Source organism: Phaethon lepturus, unplaced genomic scaffold (assembly GCF_000687285.1).
Source record: "Phaethon lepturus isolate BGI_N335 unplaced genomic scaffold, ASM68728v1 scaffold5557, whole genome shotgun sequence".
NCBI classification, from domain to species: Eukaryota; Metazoa; Chordata; class Aves; order Phaethontiformes; family Phaethontidae; genus Phaethon; species Phaethon lepturus.
The window spans coordinates 274-20,930 of NW_010551054.1; the positions used below are offsets into that span (position 1 = coordinate 274).

The window sequence follows — 20,657 nt, forward strand, 5'->3', positions numbered from 1 at the left end:
TGGGGTTGTCTCTCAGTCAGCGCTGCCAAATTTCCTTACTCTGGAGCAAACTGTTGGGGCGTCATGGGAAGAAGCGAGTTTAGTTCTTGCAGTTTCAGGGTTTGAAGTGGTAGGGAACGGCTGGTGCTGCTTAAACCGAAAAGGACACATGGAGTTGTGGAGACCAACCCAGAAGAAAGCTGTGGCCATTCCTGCCGGCATGCATGCAATGGTTGGCATGTGTTACTGGGTAATGACTTGCACCAAAGCCTTTCTGTGGGAAAAAGACCCCTCAACCCAGCAGCTGGTCTCCCACTACTTCTTTTGTTAGCCAGGAGGTCTAAAGGAAAAAAATAAAGTTTTAGGGGAAGTTATGGAGTTTGTAGACCTTCTTGCGGGTTGATTTCCTTACTGTGTCAGTTGGCTCATGGTCTTTATTGGCTCCAGCTGTCTCCCAGAAGAGGCAAAGTCTAAATTTTGAGTTGTCTTGTGACAATTTAATCTGAAACTGTCAAATCTTATGCTTAACTAATTGTGATAAATTTAGTTGTTATAAAATTGGAACAAACTGTTGGAATGCATGATCATTAATAGAGAATTTTGTCCCTTTTTTCACTACAAGTTGATATGCCATTATTCCTTATTACTAGGTGTCCTGGTTTCAGCCAGGATAGAGTTTTTAGTAGCTTTGAGGTGTGGTAAGTGTGGAGTGCAGGTTCTGTGGTTAAAATGCCCGTTTTGCCTGTTGTGGGGAACTGGGTCAGTGGTGGCATGGTCCCTTCTGGTCATTTCTGCTTGTAACTGTTTGGAGCTCTCTGCAAAGCCAAGACCTGTTGACCTGTGTTTCCCTCCCTTGCCCCATGCTGGAGTGGTTTATGAACTTTCAGTCTTTGGCATCTTGAATTTGGATGAATCACGGTTGTTAAATAGATCTATTTTGCCCCAGTAACTTACATTTAAAATATTGTCATTAGAACACATACATCAGAAATATAATTAGCTTGTGGCTCTCATAATGCTATTTTGTAAAGGTTTTTAGGAAAAAAAAAAAGCAAAACAGTTTGCTACCTGTTCAGGTGTTACAGAGTTCATATACAGCTGCTGAGTATGTGGTGTAAAAGGATGGCCTCTGTGTTGTACTGAAATTTGAAATGCCCGGCATCTCTCTGTACCTATAAAAGTAGGAGTGAATTAAAACTTTTTCCCCAGTGTTCTAGGATGCATTTCCCCTGATGCATTTGCCTCAATCACCGCTTCAGCATGAGAGTAGGGTAATTTTTACTCCAAGTATGATTATTTTATAAGCTACCAGGAAGTTCTGGAAGGAGTAAAGCAGCGGGCAGGTGTTTGTGGCACGAATAGCTGCGTCTTGAAGACATTCCTGGTTCTGTTATCAGCCTGTTGCTGGAGCTGACCGTTCCTCCCATGGTGATGTTTTGTCTGAATATTCCCTAATCAATGTCAGGCAAAATTAGTCACATTTGATCAAATAGTTTTAATAACTGATAAAAGCAAGTCTGATTAATCGTTGATGGAAGAAGTTAGTTATCAGACTCACTAATTACTCCATTGCCGAAGTGGAGGGAAACTGATGAAGAGCAGGGGGTGGTTACCCTCGTGTGGTCCATCTGGGTCAAAAGAACAACTGTCTGTGTAGTTTGGTTTATGTTCTGTACCACCGAAAGGGTGGCTACTACAGAAACAAAAACCAATGAGCTAAATGATCTGCAGGCTTTTTTCCACCCAAATTTTCCCATGATACTGTTACCTTTTAAGTGGCTACTGGGTTCTGATTGTCTTCATCCTCTTGGAGTGCCACTTCCCATTCCCACATCAAATGGGAATGAGTAGGAGGTGGTGCACCTTTCTTGGTGGGAGCGGCAGGCAACTACCTGGAGTGGGGCCACAGGGATCTATGTGTCAAGCTTGGTCTGAAGTGAGGAAAAGTGGTTTTTCTTACACTAGGTGTAAGAATGTAATCTTAACGCACTCATACCAATATGAACAGGGCATCTAGGAGTTCAAAGGAGGACTCGGGCAGTGTGAATATGCAAATTAATAATGGATCATTATCCCGGGTTCACTGAAGAAAGTAAAAGACGAAGTTCTTTATCTGAATTTCAGCATTGTAGGAATTTGATTGTATAACTTCTTTTGCTACAAATTCATTAAAAAATTTTTCCTTACTTAACCGTTAGCCTGAGCACTGCTGTGTCTGTCACTAGTGGCCAAGCTGCTTCTAATAGTTCAGTTTTACACGTTGTTACTAATACAGTAAAGCTGATTCAGAGAGGCACATACTCAATTAAAGAGTTTGTCAAGCAGTCTGATATGATCAGAATGAAGGCTCTTTTCTTCCCCATCCAGATATCTTCAATAATCACAGAGATGATTGTATCACATATCCTAACAGCAGTGCTGTAGCTCTCTCTAGTGTAAGATGTGTTGTATTTTGCAAAGGTTGTTGAGCTGTACCAACTGAGCTAGGGGAAAAAAAGACACCAAACCAGCTGGGAAGAAAATGGATTTTATCTTTTTTTTTCCTGAACTGAATAGAAATGCAAATGTGTGGGAGAAAAAGAATTTTCAACAGATTTGGTAAAATATGTAAATAGCTCTGTTACAGTCAACCAGAAAAAATTGTTTGCAGTTCTACATAATACTTCATTTCTTTTCCAGACTATTTAACTCCTTTCTACTTTACTTTTTTGTTTACTTTATTTTTTTGCCTTTTAAAATTAGCTTAATATTTAAAAATGTTTTCTTTAGACAAAAGCAAAAGGTCAAGCACTTTGCTTAAAAGCATCAAAACAGAATGTTTCAGCATGTCTGAAACAAAGCATTTGGTGTAGAAAACACTGAAATAAATACATGATGTCTTTTTTTTTTTTTTAGCAGTCAAAGCTACTAAAGAAGATCTGACCTAAATGCACAAATAGTTTTCGTCCCCTTAGAAACATAATTTTCCAGCAGAGTTATTATTTTACATCTCCGTTTCCTAGCTGTATTTTGGAAGTAAAGCTAAGAAATTAATTTTAAGAGCAGGTAATTTGTTTTTAAGTGGCTAATTATGTGTATCTTGTAGTTCATATACTAACTTCTGAACAGGCAATGTTTTGATGCTGTCCCCAGGTGTGCATTTCAGAGACCACTTATTTTTATGAAGACTTTGTAGGCTGTTGAGGTAGATTAATCTTCAGCTGCTGTGGTGCTAAGTGACGGCCACACAGGTGAACGCTGGAGCAGGATCAGTACACCACAAAACTGGCTGTTGCTTTGGTTATGTTCATAACCCCTTTATATTCTTTTTATGACATCTTCCTTGTGCTTGAGGTTTATGGGTATGCAATGTGCATTTAAAGTCAAATGCTCACAGACTATGAATTTTAAATTTGCTTAGACTTGAGAATTCACACAAGATTAGGAGTTATGCTTGTTTAAACGTGGAAATAATATTGAACCACAGTTAAGTAGCATAACTGTAATTTTGTAATTGAGATAAACCAGTTGTAGAATAAATGGCATTTGCCAAAAGATCATTTAAATTAATAAATAGATCTGAGAACATCAGGATCTATTTCCACGAATGGAAACTGCTCATGACCATTCAGCCCTTGGCAAGAGCAGGAGAGTAAAATGGCAACATTTTCTGATTAGTGCTCAGTGTCTGATGTTTTTCAGTATCTGAGGCCAGTGAATCAGATTTGTGGTACAACAGATGAATTGTTGAATCACATTTATGAAACAGTAATAACAATGGCTACTGTTAATATGTCTGGCATTTTTTCTAGTCTTTCTGTTTAACTGCATTGTAAGTTCATGTTTTATATGCATAGCCTTATGCTGCACATATTTTTGTTTAACAGGTTTGCCTGTTTGCCCAGAGCTGACTCGAGAGCACATTCCTAAATCCAGGGATGTGGGTCACTTTTTGTCTGTTACTGGGACCGTCATACGTACCAGTTTGGTGAAAGTTTTGGAGTTTGAACGGAGTTATATCTGCAATAAGTGCAAGCATGTGTTTGTCGTCAAGGCTGACTTTGAACAGTACTATGCGTTCTGTCGTCCATCAGCCTGTCTTAATGAAGAAGGCTGCAACTCAACCAAGTTTACGTGTCTCTCTGGAACAACCTCTTCTCCTACCTGCTGCAGAGACTATCAAGAAATCAAAATTCAGGAACAGGTAAAAAAAATAAGATGGAGTAAAAGGTGAGGGTACTAAGGTCAAGATGTCTCAAGTACAAAAAGAATTAACTTACTAAATAATTTTGAGGCTTAATTTTCTGCTGGAATAAGGTAGTTGCGCTAATTTTAGTGAAACTGTTGATGCTTCTGTCAGAATTAAGGTAACTCCATTCCAGATCGTACAAAACACCCAGGATCAGTGCATAGGTGTCATGGTTTAAGCCCAACTGGCAACTAAGCACCATGCAGCTCCTTGCTCACTCCCTGCCAGTGGGATGGGAGAGCAAATTGGAAGGGTAAAAGTGAGAACTCATGGGTTGAGGTAAAGACAGTTTAATAGGTAAAGCAAAAGCTGCGCACACAAGCAAAGCAAAACAAGGAATTCATTTACCGCTTCCCATGGGCAGACAGGTGTTCAGCCATCTCCAGGAAAGCAGGGGTATCGCATAACAATTACTTGGGAAGATAAACGCCATCACTTCAAACATCCCCCTTTCCTTTTTCTTCCCCCTGTTTTATATACTAAGCATGATGTCATATGGTACAGAATATCCCTTTGGCTAGCCTGGGTCAGCTGTCCTGGCTGTGCCCCCTCCCAGCTTCCCGTGCACCCCCAGCCTTCTCGAGAAGCCAGACAGTCCTTGACTGCGTAGCAACAACTGAAAACATCAGTGTGTTATCAGCACTATTTTCATCCCAAATCCTAAACACAGCACTATACCAGCTACTAGGAAGAAATTTAACTCCATCCCAGCCGAAACCAGGACACTATCTACCCCTTACTCTAGATCATCTATGTCATGCTCAGATCCTACACTTTTCAATACATTCCAATTAATCACCTGTCTTTTGATATATACAGACAGATATCATTCCCTTAGTCTATGGGCTATCTCTCTAAAATCTCTGTTCAGTTCATTTAGTCCTTGACTTTGGGCTTCATCTGTCATAACAGTCTTTCAGGGCAGGAGAGGTGGTGTGTGGTGTTGGATTGTTGTATGCTGAAGCCAGTTCCGGTTCTATCACCTTTGCTTTTTGTTCCATTTCATTAATCTGGGTGGTTCTTACTATAACACTGTTAATATGGCATATAGCAACCATCGTGATGATGACATACAGCATTATACAGAAATTAATATAATTCCAGTCATTGGCTATTCTCCCCAAAATCAAATCTTGAGGTACGCATCAGACTTCCTCATCCTCCCACATCACCCACCAAGTGCAACCAGGTCCGTGAGCAAAAGCAATCTCACGAATGGGTTTGCCTTTGCCCGAGGCAGGAATAACCCAGGCTGTCTTCCCCAACATGTTTTTTATGTGCACTACAGGGACTTTATCTCCTTCTACAGTACGTAAAAGTTTTGACTGGGCAGGGCAAGCTCGATTGGCAAATCCTCCAGTATTGACTAACCAGGTGGCTTTTGCTGAATGTGTATCCCAATGTTTGAATGTCCCAGCACCCATTGCTCTCAGTGTAGTCTTTAACAGTCCATGTATTGTTTGATTTTCCTGGAAGCTGGTGCATGATAGGGGATGTGGTATACCCATTCAATGCTGTGCTCTTTGGCCCAGCTGTCTATGAGGTTGTTTTGTAAATAAGTCCCATTGTCTGACTTTGGGGTGCCATATCGCCATAAGACTTGCTTTTCAAGGCCCAGGATAGTGTTCCGGGCAGTGGCATGGGGCATGGGATATGTTTCCAGCCATCTGGTGGTTGCTTCCACCGTTGTGAGCACATGGTGCCTTCCTTGGCAGGTTTGTGGGAGTGTGATATCTGCCAGGCCTCCCCATATTTATATTTCAGCCATCGTCTTCCATACCAGAGAGGCTTTAACTGCTTGGCTTGTCTGATTGCAGCACGTTTCACATTCATGGATAACCTGTGCAATGGTGTCCATGGTCAAGTCCACCCCTCGGTCATGAGCCCCTCGATATGTTGCATCTCTTCCTTGGTGGCCTGAGGTGTCATGGGCCCATCGGGCTATAAATAATTCACTCTTATGTTGCCAGTCCAGATGCCTCTAAACCACTTCAGTCTCAGCAGCCTGATCCACCTGCTGCGTGTTTTGATGTTCTTCTGTGGCTTGACTCTTGGGTATGTGGGCATCTCTGTGGTGTACTTTTACAACCAGATTCTCTACCTGGGCAGCAATATCTTGCTACAGTGCAGCAGCCCAGATGGGTTTGCCTCTGCGCTGCCAGTTGCTCCGCTCTCATTGCTGTAACCACTCCCACAGGGCATTTGCCACCATCCATGAGTCAGTATAGAGACAGAGCACTGGCCATTTTTCTCATTCATCGATATCTAAAGCCAGCTGCATGGCTTTCACCTCTGCAAACTGACTCGATTCGCCTTCTCCTACAGCAGTTTTTGCGACTTGTCCTATGGGGCTCCATACAGCAGCGTTCCACCTCTGATGCTTTCTCACAATGTGACAGGACCCAACAGTGAACAGGGCATGCTTCTCATTTTCTGTCAGTTTATTACACAGTGGGGCCACTTCAGCAAGCGTCACCTCCTCCTCTGGCGGTATTCTGAAATCTTTGCCTTCTGGCCAGTCCATGTTCACATCCAAAATTCCTGGGCACCTGGGGTTTCCTATTTGAGCCCACTATGTGATGAGAGCAACCAAATTACTCTGCATAGCATCAGTTGCATGATGTGTAGAGGGGACCCTCCCTTTGAACATCCAGCCCAGCACTGGCAATTGGGGGTGCCAGGAGGAGCTGTGCTTCAGCACCAACCACTTCCAAAGCAGCTCAAACCCTGCAGCCAACATACGTTGCCAATAACTCTTTCATTTGGAGTATAGCGGGCCTCGGACCTTCTGTATCCCCAACTGCAAAACCCCTAAGGGCCGACGTCGAGTCTCCCCTGGTGCTTCCTGCCAGCAGCTCCAGATAGGGCCATTCTCCCTGGCTGTGGTATCGAGCACGTTTAACACCTTGTCCTGCCCAGACTGGCCCAAGAGCTACTGCATGAACTATTTCCTGCTTAATATGTTCAAAGGCTTGTTGTTGTTCAGGGCCTCATTTAAAATAGTTCTTCTTTGGGTCACTTGACAGAGAGGGCTTACAATCAGACTGTAATTTGGAATATGCATTCTCCAAAAATCCACAACGCCTAAGAAGGCTTCTGTTTCCTTTTTGCTAGTTGGTAGAGACATGGCTGTTTTGTTGTTCATCAAATCAATCGGGATCTGACGACATCCATATTGCCATTTTATTCCTAAAAACTGGATCTCCTGTGCGGGTCCCTTGACCTTACTTTGTTCTATGGCAAAACCAGCTTTCAAAGGGATTTGGACTATTTTCTTCCTTTTCTCAAAAACCTCTTCCACTGTGTTGCCCCAGACAATGCAGGTGTTCCGGAGCCTCACCCTGTTCGAGTGCAGCCTGGATCAATCCATGGCAAATGGCAGGGCTGTGTTTCTACCCCTGGGGCAGTCGGTTCCAGGTGTACTGGACAACCCTCCAAGGGAAAGCGAACTGAGGCCTGCACTCTGCTGCCAAAGGGATTGAGAAGAACGCGTTGGTGATACCAGTTGTGGTGTACCACTCGGCTGCCTCTGACGCCAGTTAGTATTGAAGTTCTAGCATGTCCAGCACTGCAGCACTCATTGGTGGCATGACTTCATTCGAGCTGCGATGGTATACTGGTAGTGACTACTTGCCATTAGACTTTCGCACTGGCTGTATGGGGCTGTTAAAGGGGGAGGGAGGCCTTGGCTCTCCAGCCAACGCAACAGCCTATGGATGGGGATCAGGGAGTCTCTGTTGGTGCGATATTGCTGCTGCTGCACTGCTGTATTGGCACCTGTTGTTCTTCGACCCTCAGCAGCTGCGTAACAGAAGGGTCTTCCGAGAGACTGGGCAAGGTGGACAGCTGTTTAATTTCCTCCGTCTCCAAGGCAGCTATACCAAAAGCCCACCGGTACCCTTTTGGGTCCTTGAATGCCCTCTCCTGACGTAGTCTATGCCCAGGATGCATGGAGCCTCTGGGCCAGTCACAATGGGGTGCTTTTTTCACTCATTCCCAGTTAGGCTCATTTCGGCCTCCCATACAGTCAGCTGTTGGGATCCCCCGTCACTCCAGAAATACAGATGGGTTCTGTCCCTATATGGCTTGACGGCATTAGGGTACACTGTGCACCGGTGTCCACTAGAGCGTTAAACTTCTGTGGGTCTGATGTGACAGGCCTTCTAATCCACACAGTCCAGTAAACCTGGTTGTCCCTTTCCTCCACCTGGCTGGAGGCAGGGCCCTTCTAGTCCTGGTCATAATATCCATTAGTCACTTCTTGTGAGTATGAGTTAAGAGTCCTTTCATTAGAATCAAGAGTAAGATCAGCCCTTCTACTCTGTCTAGGGAACCGTTCATTGGAGACTGGAGCAGCAAATTTCCTGGAAGAACCCCCTTTTGTGTTTGTTCTTCTTGCAACTCACATACCCATGCCTCTCGGGTCAAGGTTGATTTTCCATCCCACTTCCTCATGTCCTCTCCGTGGTCATGCAGGTAAAATTACAGCGTGGCCTGTGGTGTATACCCTTTATATCCTCCCTTGAGCAGAAGAAAGCTTACTCCTAACAGGTGAGATACTGGTTTGTACAGGTGGTAAGTAGGAAACATCCTCTTTGAGTTGCTGGAACTCCTGGAAAAGCTTTTCCAACAGGTTTTTGGACTTTCAGATAGTTCTTCCACAGCCGAGACGCAGGCCCATAGGCAGAAGGTGAAACTTTCTTCATATTGCTGGAGTTGGCAAGCCAGTTCATCCACTGTTGGTCCATCTTCCTCTTTCCAGGTCATTACTGACAATGAATTGGCATATGACAATGGTGTGCTCCGTACAAACTTCTGCCACATGGGTCCTGTGCACTGGACTTCATCTAGATATGTGTTGTCCAGCTTATTGTAAATGACCTCCAGTACGGCTAATTCCCTTCGGTACTGGATACCTCTCTCCATGGTGGTCCACTTGCCTGGGTGACATGTAACATCTTCCTTGAAGGGATACCTTTCCTTCACGCCTGACAGGAGTCACCTCCAGAGTCTGAGGACTTGTGTGTCTTTTTTCCAATTGCTTTGTCAATGTTCCCTTCCCTAGAAAGGGATCCCAGCTGCTTGGCCTCCCTACCCTCTAATTCCAGGCTACTGGCCCCATTATCCCAGCACTGGAGCAGCCAGGTGACAATGTGCTCGCCTGGATGACGGCTGAAATCCTTTTGCATATCTCGCAGCTTACCCAGGGATAGGGATTGGGTGATTACTATCTCTTTTACGAGTTCTTCCTCTTTATACAAGGAAAACGAGGAGCCCTTCTGCTGAGTTTTTTTTACAAGGGGTAGCGGCTAATTCTTCTTCTTAGTCCTCCCATTCTCGTGATGGCCCTGTTTCATAGTAGTGTGCCTTCTTGCTGACAGGGCAGTATGCTTCTTCCTCCCACTCCCTCTTAGGAGAAGCTTCTGCACCCCTTACCAAACAAGCTGACTTCCATTTCCAGGATTTCTTCTTGTGTATAGGGGCAACTGATAGAGCATGGTTTGGTTCTCTGGTTCAGCTGCAGTGCCTGTCATGAAGGCTGAAGTAACTGCAGTGCTTGTTTTCAGGGTTGGAGTAGCCACAGTGCCTGCTGCTGCAGTTGGAGCAATCACAGTGCCTGCCATGGAGTTTGGAGTAATCCCCGTGCCTATTACGGGGGTTGGAATAGCTGCAATGCCACTCAGTGTGTTTTCCCTCTCCCTGAGGGTGCTGCATAATATCTAACAATGTTTGGTAGATATTGTCCAGGACCCAGCACAGTGTGATAAGTTGTGCCACTTAGGAATAGCAAACATTTTATCACTTCTTCATTAGTGTTCTTAGTTGTTTGGGAGTAGAGTTCCAGACCATCAGAGGTGAGAACTTCTCTAGATACCTGCCCATATTCTCATGCTGTGCCACCCATGACTGTCCCACCTTGGGGCAGATCTCTAGCTGGTATTCTTAAATGGTTGTTTAACATTAAACAAGTACAAGTCCTGAAATAGATTCAGGAGACCTAGCAATAGGAGCATGCTGGTTTTAACATCCCAAGGATATTTGAAATATGATTTCATGAGTTGTTGGAATTAGCTTGGAGGAGAAGGGGAAGGTGAAGGAGGGTGTATCCCCCATAGATTGTCTCTCTGAGGAGAAAAGATAAAAAGTACTCCCGAAGTACAGAGGTGATGTCAATACTGAATACAGACACCGAGTTAGTCTCATGACCAGTGTAACATAATACAGAAACATGGTAATCTTGACCCAGCTTGCAGGGATGATCAGTGGCACTGCAGGGTGCGTGTACAGCAAGTAAAGCATTACATAGCACAACTCTGAGAACAAGCATAACAACGTTGACAGTAAATACCACAACAGTGTGACCAGCAACAATTAAACTGATATAATGAATGCTTACAACAAAATTGTTTTAACAAGTTCTGGTCAAATCTGTCTTTATCTGAACCCTTTGTGCCTGATGTTGGCTACCATATACGACTGTCGTGGTTTAATCCCAGCTGGCAACTAAGCCCCACACAGTCGCTCACTCGCTCACCCCCAGTGGGATGGGGGAGAGAATCAGAAGGGTAAAAGTGAGAAAAATTGTGTGTTGACATAGAGACAGTTTAACAGGTAAAGCAAAAGCTGTGCACGCAAGCAAAACAAAGCAAGGAATTCATTCACCACTTCGTATCAGCAGGCAGGTGTTCAGCCATCTCCAGGGAAGCAGAGCTCCATCACAGGTAACAGTTACTTGGGAAGACAAACGCCATCACTCTGAATGTTCCACCTTCCTTCTTCTTTTCTGTAATGGTTACTTGGGAAGACAAATGCCATCACTCTGAATGTCCCCTCCCTTTCTTCTTCTTTCCCCCAGCTTTATATACTAAGCATGATGTCATATGGTATGGAATATCCCTTTGGCCAGTTGGGGTCAGCTGTCCTGGCTGTGTCCCCTAACAGCTTGTTGTGCACCCCCACCTCTCACTGGCAGACCAGCATGAGAGACTGAACAGTCCTTGACTGCTTAGCAACAACTGAAAACATCAATGTGTTATCAACACTGTTTTCATCCCAAATTCAAACCACAGCACTATACCACCTATCAGGAAGAAAATTAACTCTATCCCAGCTGTAAGGTCCCAAGACAATAGGTTAAATTTCCATGCTGAATCCTTGTAACACCAGTTTGCATTGTTTCTCTAAGGACTAAAGCTAGCCCAGTGGTGGCCAAGGACAGCTGTAGCCATGCAGGATGGTCAATACATGGTGTCTGCAAATGTCTGTTCCCTTCAGCCAATACTGAATTTAACATTTATTGAATTTATTCTCCTCACAGACTTTGCATTCATTTTTCTGAAGGTAGTCCTGGGTGGAAGTACAGCTAAGCTGAAGGAGTAAGAAACTGTCTGGCCTCTTTTTACAGTAGCACGTAACTAAGACAAAACTGGCACAAGAAAATCTGCACTATATAAACGTGCAAGTTGTATGAAAACAGAAATGTATGAAATCAGAAATCATAGAATCATAGAATCTTTGGGTTGGAAGGGACCTTTTAAAGGTCATCTAGTCCATCCTCCCTGGAATGAGCAGGGACATCTTCAACTAGATCAGGTTGCTCAGAGCCCCCTTCAACCTGACGTGGAATGTTTCCAGGGATGGGGCATCTACCACCTCTCTGGGCAACCTGTGCTGGGGTTTCATCACCCTCATTGTGAAAAATTTCTTTCTTAGAGCTAGTCAAAAACTGCCCTCGTTTAGTTTAAAACCATTACCCCTTGTCCTATTGCAACAGGCCCTGCTAAAAAGTCTGTCCCCATCTTTCTTATAAGCCCCCTTGAAGTACAGGAAGGCTGCAGTAAGGTCTCTCTGGAGCCTTCTCTTCTGCAGGCTGAACAACACCAACTCTCTCAGCCTGTCCTCTGATCATTTTTGTGGCCCTCCTCCAGACCCTCTCCAGCAGGTCCATGTCTTTCCTGTGCTGAGAACTCCAGAGCTGGATGCAGTACTCCAGCTGGGGTTTCACTGGAGCAGAGTAGAGGGACAGAATCGCCTTCCTCGACCTGGTGGGCACACTTCGGATGCGACCCAGGATATGGTTGGTCTTCTGGGCTGTGGGCACACATTGCTGCCTCATGTCCAGCTTTTCACCCACCAGTACTCCCAAGTCCTTCTTGGTAGGGCTGCTCTCGATCCCTTTATCCCCCAGCCTGTACTGATACTGGGGGTTGCCCTGACCCAGGTGCAGGACCCTGCACTTGGCCTTGTTGAACCTCATGAGGTTCACACAGGCCCACTTCTTGAGCTTGTCCAGGTCCCTGTGGATGGCATCCCTTCCATCAGGCATGTCAACCTTACCACTCGGCTTGGTGTAGTCTGCAAACTTGCTGAGGCTGCACTCCATCTCACCGTCTGTATCATTGAAATGAAGCTCTTTAAAGTTCAGAATAGCAAAAAGGTAAGGGAATGAAACTGTTTCTAGGAAATAAACCCTATGCTGCAGATTATGATTGTTTCTGGCACATGGTTTCTGCAACACTTTTTTTGTTTTAGTGTGACACACAGATGTCTGTGATGGGAAGGATTTTCAGCAGCATGGGCTTATTAAAGACAGTAAAGTTGAACCAGGAAGGAATTTCACTCCTGTTTCCTTACTGAGCTCTGCAGGTAACTGTGTATGCGCCACCAGTACTGACAGTGATGTGAACTCTCTGTGGCCATTTAGATAATACGCAAGGATGAATTAACCTTCCTAGGCACTAGAGAGTGAATAAATCTAGAGTTCTAGCATGTATGGCCTGTGCTGCAGAATGGAAATGTACTTCTGATTGTTGTTCTTGTGCAGTGGATATTCTAAAAAACTATTGCAAGCTTTAAGTGTAAATGGAAAGATTGCTGGTTGGAAATAGACTGTGACAAGATTGCATAGACTTTGCCCTGGAGAAAAGAAAAAAAAAAAGAATTCCAGGAGTTACTAGTACATTTGTCAATATAAATTTTGTCTGGTTTTGTGCTATTTGTTTTTTCCTATTGTTGATTTAATCCTTGACACCTAGGTGTAAATTTGTTTCTTAACCTGCCAAATTATGGTTAAATACCAGAAAAATATAAAGAATAATCTATATACTTCAGTGAAGGGTTATCTAACCTATAGACATGCTTCAGTACCCAAAGTAAACTTTGCATGTGGAAGAAGTATCTAAAAATATCTCAAATTATTTAAAAAAAGAAAAAATCAGCTCTTTCAAATGACCTCTTTTAATAAGCTTTCTTCAGCAAGATATTGATATCACACAGCACTTCCCAGGACTGAGCACCTTCGGCTAATTTAATACCCAATCCTGTTTCCATTAATATCAGCATTAAATTTCCATTATTAAGCTCATGGCAGCAGTGGCATGTTTACTGGGTAAGTTTTCTGACAAAAAGCAAGGGTGGACCTCAGTTCCAGGAAAGGAATGTACGTCCTTAAGCCAGAGCAGCTATAAATGGCTTTTGAAAGGTGCTGTTCTTAAGAATTGGGTTTTTTTGTTGTCTCATAGGTTCAAAGACTGTCTGTTGGAAGCATCCCTCGTTGCATGGTGGTTGTTCTGGAAGATGACTTAGTGGACAGTTGCAAGTCTGGTGAGGATACAGTATATATCACATACGTTTGTACCACAAGCATTTTTATTTTTCCATTTGAGATGAATCTTTGCCAAGTAGGCTGTCAGTGCTGAGGTCTTGTTGAATGAGATATGTTCATCTGTTACATTGCTGTTTCAGCTTGGACGTTAGCATGGCAGTTGAAGACTATTCTAGAAAATGTCATACATCCCCATGTTACATCTTGACTGTTTGACAGATCAGTGTCAATAAGTAATGTATTGTGATGTACAGAAAGTATATTAAATGTTATTAAATGAAACCTCTTGAGGAAATTGGTCCACACCATCAGAAGCGTTGTGATGCCCCTCTGTAGGTTCAGAGAGCTAGGTAACCTGGCCTTGTGTCTAAGGAGTGCTGCAGGTGGAAAAAGCTACATGGCATCCAGAAAGGAAGCTAATCAGAGGAGGATGTATGAAGAATGGAATAAAAATTCTCAGATAGGCATATGCCCACAAGAAACTCATTTCTGGTTGTACTTTCTCAGAAGAACACTGTGGCCAGAATGTTAACACGTGATTCTGGAATTCATCACAAAAGTTACCAGAAGTCAAATAAGTTTTGACTAAACTTTTTGTATAGTAAATCTAATTGAAAGAAAACCTACAGTTTACTGTGAATTCCTGTTTTCTAAAAAGAGGAAATTAGCAGAGGTACGCCTTTAAGAATTCCCATACCTTAAACAGAAGTACAAAGACATAGCAACTTCCCACCATAAGTATAAGCAATCTACCTAATTTTTTTTTAGACTTTCAGTAGTTGCAGGAAGTTTGCTTTTTGTTGTTGGGTATTTTAACCTTATTAACTGTAACACAGGATCTTAATTGCATTATCATGCATTACAGCTAACTGACATGTCTGCGTATCTCAAGTCAGATGTTATTTTACTAATGTTTGTTTCTACCTCCAGGAGATGACATCACAGTGTATGGAGTGGTAATGCAGAGGTGGAAACCTTTCCATGAGGGTGCACGCTGTGACTTGGAGCTTGTTTTGAAAGCCAACTATGTTAAAGTAAACAATGAGCAGCTAGCAGGGATTGTAATTGATGAAGAAGTTCGCAAGGAATTTGAGGACTTCTGGGAAAAACATAGGAATGATCCCCTAGCAGGTTAGTAGTTGAAAGCTTTTAAGTAGGACATGTGATTGGATAGAGATGAAATCAGGATTGAAAATACAGTGACTGAACACATTTTTCCTTCATTATCCTATCCCACCACCCATTCATCCAATAATATATTTTTTCCAGTACAGGAATATGAAATTCTTATTTTAGTATTACTGTGAAAAAAAACATACTGCATTTGTCTTCCATCTTTTGAGCTCTCTAGTCAAGTGTTTTGTGGAACATTTATTAACAAGAGATGAGAAATAATAGAAGTATCAGGGGAGAAAAAGAAAAGTGTTTTATAATCAAGACAGAAAAGCATACATGTTAGAAGAAACAGTGTGGACCAGATCTGCTTTTTGTCAGCATAGCTGTTGACTCTGGGGTGAGAGATCTGACTCACTGTCTCTGCATCCCAAATTAAAATGTGAATCTTTACCACAGAGCTAAGCACATCTCATCTTTAACCTAACTCTTGGATGCCTAGACCCTTGATTTAGGTGCTGTGGAGCCTCCTAACAAATATAGATAGAGTGTCCCAATTCACAGTGGCTTCCAGAACAGCCAGAGTGTTTAGTACACTGGCTCCTAAACTTACCACAGTCTGCAGTCAACCACCTAGGAATTAGCAGGAGTTGTGTCTGGAACCCTATCCCTCTCTATAATCTGAGTGCCTCCTCCTGAGCTGTGTAGAAGCTCAATGGACTCTTCAGGATCTCTGTCACTGAACCGTCTCAGGCTAACGCTCTGTCTTTTAAAACCCTGAAAAGGGCTTAGTCTTTCTTCTTAAAAGACAAACAGGAGGAAAAGCAGGTGGGAATGTTGCCTATGTCAGCTTAAAAATTAGCGGACTCACATATGAAATCAGAGACCTTGACAATGGCAAAAATTCTTCAGAAATGCATTTCCTGGAAAGCAGTTTAATTGCTAGCCTCCTGCTGATTGGAATGAGAACATTTCTTATCACCCTGGTTAGAACTGTTCAGAAAGTAATGGATCGACTTTGAAGGTCCCATTTAATCTTTCTCAGGACAATTTTTGGAATCGTGCAGGGAGCATTGTGGTTTTATGCAATATTACCCATTCAGAATAAATAAATTAATGTGAAGTGGCTACAAGAAATTTGGGGTGGAAATTAGAAAGGCCCTGACTGACCAAGATGTCTGTTTCAGGCCATCTGTCTGAATTTGAGTTGAAATTGAGGGCAGAGGTCAAATTTGACTAAGGAGTCTAAGGTATAGGCCATTTTACAACAGGATGCATATACGGTTACTGTTTTTCAAGACATAATGGTAACAACTGCTGCATTTTATGTCAGTCAATTCCTGATACTGTGTATTTTGTGTCCTGAGAAAGTCTACCATGGCAGGCCTCAGAGAACTTACGAAGGTCTGCTGGGTTGACCCTGGCTGGAGGCCAGGTGCCCACCAAAGCCTCTCCCTCCTCTCCTCAGATGGACAGGTGAGAGAAAGTATAACAAGAAGTTTGTGGGTTGAGATAAAGACAGGGAGAGATCATTCAGCAATTACCATCACAAGCAAAACAGACTCAACTTGGGGAAATTAGTTTAATTTATTACCAATCAAATCAGAGTAGGGTAATGAGAAAATAAAAAATAAATCTTAAAACACCTTCCCCTCTCTTTTCTTCCTGGGCATAACTTCACTCCCAATTTCTCTACCTCTTCCCCCCAGAGGAGCTCAGGGGGATGGGGAATGGGGTTTGTGGTCAGTTCATCACAGGCTGTCTCTGCCGCTCCTTCCTCCTCAGGGGGAGGACTCCTCACACTCTTCACCTGCTCCAGCGTGGGGTCCCTTCCACGGGAGACAGTCCTCCACAAACTTCTCCAACATGAGTCCTTCCCACGGGTTGCAGTTCTTCACAAACTGCTCCAGCCTGGGTCCTTTCCACGGGGTGCCGTCCTTCAGAAACAGACTGCTCCAGCCTGGGTCCCCCGTGGGGTCACAAGTCCTGCCAGCAACTCTGCTCCAGCCTGGGCTCCTCTCTCCACGGGGCCACAGGTCCTGCCAGGAGCCTGCTCCAGCGTGGGCTTCCCACAGGGTCACAACCTCCTTCGGGCACATCCCTCTGCTCTGGCGTGGGGTCCTGCCCGGGGTGCAGGTGGAGATCTGCTCCCCCGTGGAGCTCCATGGCTGCAGGGGCACAGCCGGCCTCGCCGTGGTCTTCCCCAGGGGCTGCCGGGGAACCTCTGCGCCGGCGCCTGGAGCCCCTCCTGCTTTGCTGACCTGGGGTCTGCAGAGTTGGTCCTCCCACATGTTCTCACTCCTCTCTCTGCTGCTGTTTCCCCAGCAGGTTTTATCCCTTCTTAACTCTGCTCCCCCAGAGGCACTGCAACCGTGGCTGATGGGCTTGGCTTTGGCCAGCGGTTGATGGGCTCGGCCTTGGCCAGCGGTGGGTCTGACTTGTAGCCGGCTGGTGTTGGCTCTCTCAGACACAGGGGAAGCTTCTGACAGCTTCTCACAGAAGCCGCCCCTGCAGCCCCCCCCGCTACCAAAACCTTGCCACACAAACCCAATACAGCCAGTGACTTTATTTTTTCTGGATACTCTGTAGCAAGAAGCAGAACTGCTGTGCTGCTCAGCACTGACAAGGCAAATGAATATTAAGTCAAATACAGGCAACTGTGGAGTTAAATCTTGAATTGTGCTATGGCTGACCACAGTTTTTAAATTTTCATTTTTGGACAAGACAAGTTAACACCTTCAGAAGAACCTCCACAAGAAACACATATGCCTCAAGTCATCTGTTAGGTGCCTACATATTTTGCCAGTACTTGCATCTAAATCTAAAACATGAAGTCAAGAACTCAAAATTAGTCACTCTGTCTTATTCCCTACCAATGGGAGTAATGTATGGCATTGAACCTGTGATCCCTTATGTGCTGTTAGTGTCAGAATCTTAAAGGACAGAATTAATTGTCACACATCTTCCAAGCCAACAACGTTATCATAGCAGATTGAAGTATTCTGCTGCTGGAAAGAGGCTATGGTTGGGAGGAGGAGAGGGACCTTTGACACAGAAAGTTCAAAGGAGAAGGAGATTCAAGACAACGATGAGAAAATGAGTCATGCTATGGGTGCACAGGTTTAGGGCAAAATACTTCAAGTGTTAGATGTTTTCTTATTTTTCTTAAATGTACAACACACCAGTTTTCAAGGGGATATTATGAAGTCTGGAAACTTTTAAGTTTTATTCTTCATAACCCCTACACTTTTAACTGCGATACAAAAGAATTTGCCCGATGGCATTTTGTTAGTGCCTTTTCTCATGATACTCAGACTATACCTTCCTTAAATTGCGATTAGGATTGGCTTTGCTGCTTGTGGCCATGGAAGACTTAACTTCTTTATAATGAAGGACATTTGGATCAAACAACTGCTTTGGGTCCCATTTAAAAAATAATAATTAAAAAAAATGTCCTCCCTACCCTGTTGCTTTTGTTCAGGAAGCAGACCTAAATTATTTGTGAGTGCACACAGGACCATGGACATAGGACTTTAAATGTGCATAGGAGTCCATGGAAAACCAAGTTCTACTCGTAGGGCAGCGCTGAGTGCCTTTTTTTGCTCCTGTTCTAGGGAGGAATGAAATTTTGGCTAGCTTATGTCCCCAAGTTTTTGGATTGTATCTGGTGAAGTTGGCTGTAGCCATGGTGCTTGCTGGTGGTGTACAGAGGACTGATGCTACTGGAACTCGAATCAGAGGTTAGTATTGTTCCTAATAGTATCACATCCTTTCTAACAGTTGTTCCCGTCCCTATCTTCACGCACATTCCTCCCCACTCCAAAATCAAACCAGTAAGGTTTTGGAAGCATAATCATCTAATTTTCTTGAGTGAGAGCAATTTTTGATTAATGACAAATATTATTCCAGAATCTCAGACAAATAAAGTGGGTGTCTAGACTTCCTCTTTTTATTTTAATTTTTCCCCAAACTCAGTAAAAGCAGGCATTCAGGATTCCATTAGGTAGAATATTAAAGGCAGTTGTTTTAGATAAAACATAAACTCACTTTTTATTGTATGAGTAACATTTTGAAATGATTTCTAGCAGAATATTCCCAGCAGTATTTGGCATCAAAGGATGGAATATTAATGTTTCCTTAATGCAGATCACTATAGTACATTGAAAGGAAAAATTAAAGGATTCATTTTACTTCCTAATGCCAGACTTTTCCATCTGTGATTGTCAGCACATCTCACTTAGTTCTGTTACTGTAAGTTATCTGCCTGCTGATTCTCCTTCTGTTGTTATTAGATGGCAAATATGGCATGTGCCAGGTGGTATGCAGGTCATAATCTATGTAGGTCATAATAATTCTAAAATAGTATGTCTGTATATACAAATACAGGATTTTCTTAATGCTCCAGCAGCTAAATAAACTTATAGACTTTATATTTGAATTGAAGTTGTTATTGATATTTTGTAGAAGACAGCAAAATAATTTTCGAGCACTTCAGTGAGATCATAGTAACCAAATTATTTACTTCTGTAGTTTCATTGTTTTGAAATTACTAAGTTGTGTAACTGTTGGCAGTGTAACAGAATTAGTTAAGAAAAACAACCTCCTGATTTTATTAGTCCTTTTTGCAATAATTTAAGTAACTGAATAGTGGAATTATAACTAAACCCTGGTATCCTTTTGTTTCATGTTCAAAGAATGAGTTGAGTCTGAGAAATGAGTATTCTGAAATGTAAGAAATCACATTACAGGACATATGCCAAATACCTGCTAGTACTTCTAAAATACTTCATTGTAAATGTTTGATTTGGGTGAAGCAATACGACTAGATGCTTTTATTAAACAATATATTTATCACACCAAATAGTGCAGTCTTAAACAGAATTACATATTGTAATGTATATGTAGTGCTAAATATTAGGTGAATATTGGGACGTATTGTTTAATTCTGAGCATTTTGTGCATGTCTTTGTATGTGAACCATCTACTCCTACACTGTTTTCCCCCAAGGTGAATCGCATCTTTTGTTGGTTGGAGACCCAGGTACAGGGAAATCTCAGTTTCTCAAGTATGCAGTAAAGATTATACCACGCTCTGTGCTTACTGCAGGAATTGGATCTACAAGTGCAGGTATGTGCTTCTTCAGCTGTAACACTCTACTTTTTTCACTCAAGTATGGTTAATAGATGCCTTCTACATATGTGAACGTATGTGCTCAGGTTGTATCAGTACAGTTGAAGCAAAGAACTGCTGTGGAGGGACGTGAGGCTTGACATGACTCTGCAGAAGGGCAGTCCTGCCCCTTCTTCTTGTATCAGTGGAGCAGTGTGATGAGCTTCTAACAGGGAACCTTACAAGCCTCATCCAGAGGCACCTCTAACTGCTTTGCTAGCAGAGGATGATCTGGACCTGTATTTTTAGTGTTCTTTCCAGCTATGACAAATATGACATCTTTCCAGAGCTCACACTGTGTGATGGGCTAGCATCATTTGGTTTCTCCTGAATTTCTACTTACTTTCTGAAATTCACCCCTGTGCTGAGGAATTATTTTTAACTCAAAAAAATGGTTTCATAGAGCAAGCTTTTTTTTTTGCCCCCCCCCCTTTTTTTTTTAACTTAGGTATATCCCAGCTGGCTCTGAATGCCAGGTGTCTTCAGAAACTCTTCTAGGGACAATGGGCGGGGTCAGATTACCTCTACAAATTATTTTAGTTGAGCAAATAACGATGTTACTAA

At 43.1% G+C, this 20,657-nt stretch overlaps 1 protein-coding gene across 1 annotated transcript in view; it reads left to right on the plus strand.

Moving 5' to 3' along the window:
- MCM9 (minichromosome maintenance complex component 9) overlaps positions 1-20,591 on the plus strand; it is a gene marked incomplete at its 5' end in the record, with an annotated part of 20,860 nt that extends 269 nt beyond the window's left edge. The window contains 6 exons of the mRNA XM_010290740.1: positions 3,846-4,162; positions 13,729-13,810; positions 14,742-14,942; positions 18,539-18,664; positions 19,932-20,051; positions 20,542-20,591. Coding sequence (XP_010289042.1) covers positions 3,846-4,162; positions 13,729-13,810; positions 14,742-14,942; positions 18,539-18,664; positions 19,932-20,051; positions 20,542-20,591 — 896 coding nt within the window. The remainder of the gene's footprint in view (positions 1-3,845; positions 4,163-13,728; positions 13,811-14,741; positions 14,943-18,538; positions 18,665-19,931; positions 20,052-20,541) is intronic.
- Between the last annotated feature and the right edge of the window lie 66 nt (positions 20,592-20,657).